The 7,202-nt window shown below is 48.3% G+C and overlaps 2 protein-coding genes across 2 annotated transcripts in view; one reads left to right on the top strand and one right to left on the bottom strand.

Moving 5' to 3' along the window:
• The window catches only part of LOC123144289 (protein STRUBBELIG-RECEPTOR FAMILY 8), a gene marked incomplete in the record, with an annotated part of 5,837 nt that extends 1,194 nt beyond the window's left edge, over window positions 1–4,643 (top strand). Inside the window, 13 exon segments of the mRNA XM_044563368.1 lie at window positions 1–29; window positions 107–178; window positions 289–360; window positions 840–911; window positions 1,001–1,066; window positions 1,156–1,221; window positions 1,325–1,650; window positions 2,267–2,514; window positions 2,887–3,158; window positions 3,243–3,378; window positions 3,471–3,610; window positions 3,693–3,849; window positions 4,159–4,643. Of these exon segments, the coding sequence (XP_044419303.1) occupies window positions 1–29; window positions 107–178; window positions 289–360; window positions 840–911; window positions 1,001–1,066; window positions 1,156–1,221; window positions 1,325–1,650; window positions 2,267–2,514; window positions 2,887–3,158; window positions 3,243–3,378; window positions 3,471–3,610; window positions 3,693–3,849; window positions 4,159–4,317 (1,815 nt within the window).
• Window positions 4,644–4,778: 135 nt separating this feature from the next.
• LOC101290666 (lycopene beta cyclase, chloroplastic) lies at window positions 4,779–6,636 on the bottom strand. The gene has a single exon (XM_044563369.1). The coding sequence runs from the start codon at window positions 6,433–6,435 to the stop codon at window positions 4,981–4,983; it is 1,455 nt and encodes a 484-aa protein (XP_044419304.1). The 5' UTR covers window positions 6,436–6,636; the 3' UTR covers window positions 4,779–4,980.
• Between the last annotated feature and the right edge of the window lie 566 nt (window positions 6,637–7,202).

The following is a 7,202-nucleotide window of genomic DNA, read 5'->3' as shown; positions in this document are numbered from 1 at the left end:
TACCAGCTGCCACCAAATCTCACATATCTGTATGTATCCTACCTGGCATAATCTGTTACTGCAATTTGTTTGTGTCGGTGGTTTCACTCTGAATGTGGTGATGTAGGAATCTGGCGACCAACAATTTCTCTGGCAATCTCCCATACTCCATATCCAACATGGCTTCGATTGAGTACCTGTAAGAAAATATGTTCCTCGCAACTTTTTCGGTTCTATATGCACGGGTGTGAATGTATCAGCATTCAGTTTTGCTGGCAATGTCTGATCGCGGTTAACCTTTCTATGCAGCAATCTCAGCCACAACTCACTGGCTCAACAAATAGGCGATTTGTTTGGAAACCTCAGTTCACTTTCAGAGTTGTAAGGCATCTTCAAACTCTGCTCTTTATTTGCAAACTATGAATTTGTAGGCAATTTTGTCATCCACGCACTTTTGGGATACTTCTTCCGCAACATGGCATCTATGTCTTCTGGAACCAATATAGTTCAAACTTCATTTTTTAAGAGCATAAATAATGTAAATTACTATAACTCATTTGCTGGCTTCACAGTTCATATGAAACCCTCTCAATCCACCAATAACTCCCATAGTCTCATCTCCCAGCATTTCAAAACAGAGATGATTAGGTAGTAGGGGTAGTGAAAGGATTGTACTGAGAAGGGATGGGTGCTCTCTGTGACAGGGTGGGAATGAGATACCTAATCATCTGTGTTTTGAAATGCACTTGTACCCTTCAAACATGTAATGGTCATAAAATCACCTTCTGGTTGGTACTGACGTACATACTCTTACCTTTAGTTCCATAAATCCATCTAATGCTATTTATACTGCATTACAGGGACGTGTCTTTCAACAAACTGACAGGGGATCTTCCAACTTCTATTGGCTCTCTATCAAATATTTCTAGTCTGTAAGTATTCAGTGATTTTCTTAAGAGCACAATTTGACTTTATGCTCAACTTTTTAGCCCTGGTTGCAACATTCTAACACATTTTGCAGCTATATGCAAAACAATCAGTTAACAGGTTCTGTCAATGTTCTAAGTGGTCTAGGCCTTACTACCCTGTAAGCGAGCTTTCAGGCGGCAATTTAACTATTTAACTCATCCTGTCGTTTGCTTGATAAAATGCTAACCTAGTTTTCATTTTTGACAGAAACATTGCAAACAACAATTTCAGTGGCTGGATACCAAAAGAATTCAGCTCAATCCCAGACGTGATGTATGTCCCAGAACGCTTTACACCCCCCCGCCCCGAACTGTAGGCTTAGTAGATATCCTCGTTAAAACATTCTAATAACTTGTTGCAATTACAACAACTGTAGACTTAATGGAAACTCATTCCTGAATGGACCTGCTCCTCCACCACCACCTTTCATGCCACCACCCCCTAGAAGGCCGCGCAGTCGTCCTAACCGTTCTGGGGGAAGTGGAAATGCTCCAAAAGGCTCTGAGAGCTCCACTAGTCAAGGTGGCAAGAATGGTCTGCAGACAGCTTCTCTTGTGGGGATAATTGTTGGCTCAATACTTGCTGCTTTGTGTGTGCTTCTTCTTTTGGTATTATGCATTCGCAAATCTCGGAAAAGGAAGGATGATAGCAGCACAGAATCCAAAGATTTTGTAGGTCCACTATCAGTGAACATAGAGGAAGGTACTGCACTTTCTTATGCTGGCATGTTTTCTTGCTGCTGTATTTTACTAGTATAATCTTATGCTATTTTCAATCAGCTGAGATACTGCCGTTAGCTGATAAGGCAACCGTAAAATTGAGTGCTGTTTGATTGGGTCCGAAACCGGTGCATGTATCAGTAATGAAAATCATGTTCTTCTACCTTCATTAACCCAGTTTCACAGGCCAAGCCATATCATTTTAAGATAATTGAGTTCTGACCATCCGTAGAGCCTAAGTGTCATTTAGTGCCTTTTGCCTGCATAAACAAAACTCACATGGCACACTATGATTCACGATGCAACCTCCAGCACAAGGTAGCACATTACTAGCCTTTGGCATCAAGATCAGTTTAGTTCTGCAACTTGTTTTTGAGGCACGGCACTAAATCTAGTAGTGAAGAGCTTGAAATCTTGGATAGTCTGTAATATGCACTCAATAGATCTAATGGTAGCACATAAAAACTGCAAACCCTGTTCCCCTCGCCCCCTCCCCAATTTCGCTCATTTGATAATCTTCGGTATTTTAACTGAATTTATTGCACACTCGTTAGTCATAATTCAGATTTTTACCTTCCATCTGTGTTTTTGTTTTGTAGTATCTAACAGGGAAATCCCAGAGCAAGGTCTTGAAAATACGGCTATGAAAGTCCTGCCTGCTGAGAAAATGACTCCCGAGAGGGTTTATGGTAAAACTGGTTCTATGAGAAAGACAAAGGTTCCCATAACTGCGACACCTTACACCGTGGCTTCCCTCCAAGTTGCGACAAATAGCTTCTGTCAAGATTCCCTTCTGGGAGAGGGTTCACTTGGTCGTGTTTACAAGGCTGATTTCCCCAATGGAAAGGTAAAATATGCTTCCTGCCGTTTTAAATGAGTTATATAACCCTGCTGGAATTTAACAAGTCCTTGTTATACTCATAAACCTCAATTCGTGGGTGGCTGAATCAGCTCTATTCCCTTTTTTGCCAATTTGGAGTGCAAAACTATTTTATGCATTTTGAACTTGAGCATTATGAATATAGCAGATTATTCATTTACCATGGTTAATCGAATAAGAATTGGTTACACTGCCCAGGCGATTATTGTTTTCTAGCATGTTTACTATAAAATGCAGCAAATGTAAGAATATAAGAGGTTTTTAATACATACACCCTCTTCCTCTTTCCCCCCTCTGTAATGCTGTGCACTCCAGCTGAATTCTATGCCACTTTTGCAGATTATGGCTGTTAAGAAGGTAGACAGTGCCGCTATTTCCTTGCAGGAAGAAGATGATTTCCTTGAGGTTGTATCAAGTATGTCACGACTTAGGCATCCAAACATCGTGCCGCTTACAGGGTACTGTGTGGAGCATGCCCAAAGGCTTCTTGTTTATGAGTACATTGGAAATGCAACGCTGCATGATATGCTGCACTTCTCTGATGAGATGAGCAGAAGACTTACATGGAACATCCGTGTAAGAATAGCACTAGGCACTGCTCGGGCATTAGAGTAAGTTACTTTAATCCCTTGCTATTTCTGAAGGTTCTAGTGGATGACACATATAACGTTAACGTTTTCCAAACATTTGTATAGATACCTGCATGAGGTGTGCTTGCCCTCTGTTGTTCATAGAAATTTTAAGTCCGCAAACATCCTACTTGATGAAGAGCATAATGCACATTTATCTGACTGTGGGCTCGCTGCCTTGACACCCAATACCGAGAGACAGGCAAGTATCACAAATACATCCAAGTACCGAGATAGTTCTCAAATGGCACCTGTAGGTGTAACCTGCACTAACTACTTGGTTTGTCGTTCCAGGTTTCTACCGAAGTGGTTGGCTCATTTGGATACAGTGCCCCAGAGTTTTCCATGTCAGGAATTTATACTGTAAAGAGTGACGTGTACAGTTTTGGAGTAGTGATGCTAGAGCTATTGACCGGAAGGAAGCCACTAGACAGGTATATACCCTCTAGCTTCTATTCTGATCCTGTTGTGTTACACCTTATAATTAGTAAAATGACTTTTGAACGGCTGTTGCAGTTCTAGAGAGAGGTCAGAACAGTCTCTTGTTAGATGGGCTACGCCTCAGCTTCATGATATTGATGCACTTTCTAAGATGGTTGATCCAGCATTGAATGGAATGTACCCTGCGAAATCACTCTCTCGCTTTGCAGACATAATTGCACTCTGCGTTCAGGTACCATCTTTCTTTGGGATAGATACTCAGTTGTATCGTAGCATTTAATAGTTTATAAAAGAAGAAAAAACAGCCCTAATAGTTTGTTCGGATTCTTGCAATCTAACGTGGCTAATCTGATTAATATTGCAAGTACTAAATTACTTGCTCTATGTTTGAGTTGCTTCGATTTACAAAGCAAATTCATGTGTCATGAAGTTATCCTGGCTCATCTCTTAAAATTTGTTCTTGGCATATTTTGCCACATGTATTTCATGTCAGGGGCATATCCCAATACCTAATAATTGTTTCTGTGATTTCTTTGTGCAGCCGGAGCCAGAGTTCCGTCCTCCTATGTCCGAGGTTGTCCAGCAACTTGTGCGCCTGATGCAGAGGGCTAGCATAGTAAGGCGGCAATCAGGCGAGGAACTAGGGTTTTCTTACAGAGCTCCAGAACGTGAAGGAGATACGAGAGACATTTCCTTCTGAGCATTTTCTTCAATGGCAAAAGTGAAAAGAAGGTCTGAGGGTCAAATACAAGAATTGGGTGACTGCATATGAACTGGATACATGAGTTGTTCAGACGGTTGAGGATCAAATGAATTTGAGAAGATAATTTTGGTATTTACATTGTTCAATTATGCTCATTCTTCTCTTCATTTTGTTCGGGGTAGTCTACTTCACAGTTAAACTGTGTTCTCAAATCAAGGGTGTGTACAGCATGTTAGTCGGGGTAGAGAAAAGAAATGTTAATGCAACAGGATAACTTTGTTGGATGTCAAACAAGTACATACCTTTTACTTGGCACTGCGTTCCATCCTACGTCATGTTCTTACTGTATAGGCTAAAATTCCTATGATTATGCGACCTTTTGTAAGTAATTTATGGGAAAACTTTGATCTGTGTTTGTCCACCATGACATATAATACATGGAGCGAGCGATACCTCGGTATATGAACTATAAATCTCAATAACGTAGCAGCAGCAAGAATTGTTACATCTCTCTGGAGGTCCTAAGCTGCTGTTGCTAGCAGTGCTATTTAAATCCTCTTTGCCAATCATAGATACATTTGAGAAAAGCTATGCCAAAATCAAAGACCCCATGAAGATCTTGAGATGAGAAATGCAGGTACATACATACCCTCTAAGTCATCACCTATCCTTGTCCTGTATCAAGTTGCCGACCATCTTGGCAAGAGGCACGGTGCCCTTGGCCATGATCTCCAGCTTGGACGTGTTGGAAGCGTGCGCGAACAGCGAGAGCCCAAACATCAAGAGCTCAGGCAGGAACAGCCTCGACGAGAGGAAGCCGTGCCAGTAGTGCGGCTCGAGGTCGAAGAATGCGTTGAAGAACCGTCGTGTACCTTGGAGGTCCAGCTTGAGCAGGACGTCCATGCCGAAGCAGAAGAATTCCCTCTGCCGCCGCCTGTCCGTCGGCCACAGCTCCTTCCACACCTCGGCGGCGAGCGCGTCCCCGGCGATGCCGCCGTTGCCGGTGTCTAGAAACCGCACGATGGAGTCTGCCACGATGGGCGCGGTCGCCAATGTGCGCGCCACCATGTACCCTGTGGACGGATGCACCATCCCGGCCGTGCCGCCGATGCCCACCACCCTCTGCGGCAGCACGGGCAGCGGCCCGCCCATGGGGATCACGCAGCGCTCGTCCTCCTCGACGCTCCGGATGCGGATTCCCAGGTGCCTCAGCCGCGCGGCCATGCGCTCCTGGATGTCGTCCATGGAGAGCCCCGGGCGCGCGACCAGCGACGTCTCCTCGAGGAAGATCCTGGTGGGCGAGAAGGGCATGGCGTAGAGGAAGGTGGGCACGCGGCTGTTCCGCTCCTTGATCGCGGAGCCCTCGGGGAGGTGGGAGTCGCGCCAGTCCATGAAGAGCATCTTGTCGATGTCGAAGGGGTGCTCGTCGACCTCGGCGAGGATGCCGTAGGCGACCTGGTATCCCGGGTTGTAGGGCTTGTCGTACTGCACGAGGCAGCGGGAGAAGCCGGTGGCGTCGAGGACGACGGTGGCCGGGACGGCGACGCCGTCGTCGCAGATGAGGAGGGAGGAGGCCTCGTTGTGGACCACCTTGGCGACCTTGGCCTGGTGGAAGCGGACGCCGTGGGCGATGCAGCGGTCCATCATGGTGGACTTGAGCTTGCGGCGCGCGACGCGGGCGTAGGGGCGGTGGAGCGACTTGGAGGTGTGGTCGTCGATGAAGACGGAGGCGGAGGGCCAGACGGTGTCGAGGCAGTCGGAGAGGCCCATGGCCTCGAACTCGTCGACCCAGACGCCGTAGTTGTTGGGCCAGACGAGGCTCGGGGAGGGGTCGATGGAGACGACGGAGAGGCCCGCCTCGGCGACGCGCTGCGCCACGGCGAGCCCCGCGGGCCCGCCGCCCACGACGGCGAGGTCGACGGGCCGGGAGCGCGCCGGGTCGTAGCGGGGCAGGTCGAGGGAGAGCAGCTCGGGCCGCGGCGGCGGGGCCAGCGAGCGCAGCGCCTGCCCCGCGGACGCCGTGGCCCTGCAGACGATCGCCGCCCGCCCCGGCTGCGGGGCCGGCGGCGGCCTGCAGGCGTGGTGGGCGCGGAGGAGGAGGGCGGTGGTGGCCATGGGAGGTGGGGATTCGCTGCCGCGGCGTGGCCGTGTAATCCTGAGGCGATAAGCTACTTATTGTAGAGTGGGAGCTGAGGGCGGAGTGGTGTGGTGGGGGGAGCCACCACTGCCTGCCGTCCGTGGCCGTGGGTGGCGGATTCCACCGGGTAGATCCTGTGAAGGTGGTGCGAGCGTCGGGACAAGAGGTGGAGGGGAAACCCATCTCGGTTCCGCAGCCGCCAGCACAAAATACACACGGATATGCTTTTGTCTCTCTTCAAACCCTCCAAAATCCGTCGGAGCAGTGCGGCGCTAGAGCGGAAGCGGAGGATCTGAGAAATACTCCTACATGCGTGTTAGTTCGACATTGGCTGGGCTGAACGAGCAGTCCGTGTCAGGACGAGTGCGGACGGCAGCTTGAAATCGACATGATAGGCCGTGGTGAATTCCAAAAAAATCTTTACAGTATTTACTTCACAAAATACACCACATTTAGAGCAACTCCAACGGGCCGACCCAAACGGACGGCGCATTTGTCCGTTTGGGTCGGCCGCCCGCCCGGCGTCCGAACAGTTTTGCATTTGGGTCGGCAGTGCGCCCAACGCGCCGACCCATTTCATGTCCGCATTTAACTTCTAAATAAAAAAGACCCGCGGCCGATCATGCCAGCGGCCATGTCTCATGCCAGCGCCGGCATACTTTGTCGGCTTCAGAAAATACCACAGTTCATGCTGACGCACTCGCCAGCCGGCCGGCACACATGCCAGCACACAAAAAAGGGTGGG

This window comes from Triticum aestivum, chromosome 6D (assembly GCF_018294505.1).
Source record: "Triticum aestivum cultivar Chinese Spring chromosome 6D, IWGSC CS RefSeq v2.1, whole genome shotgun sequence".
Classification (NCBI taxonomy): domain Eukaryota; kingdom Viridiplantae; phylum Streptophyta; class Magnoliopsida; order Poales; family Poaceae; genus Triticum; species Triticum aestivum.
This window is presented reverse-complemented; position numbering and strand designations above follow the sequence as displayed.

Coding starts and splice junctions, on each gene's coding strand:
- LOC101290666 (XM_044563369.1), bottom strand. CDS start 6,435: ATGGCCACCACCGCCCTCCTCCTCCGCGCCCACCACGCCTGCAGGCCG.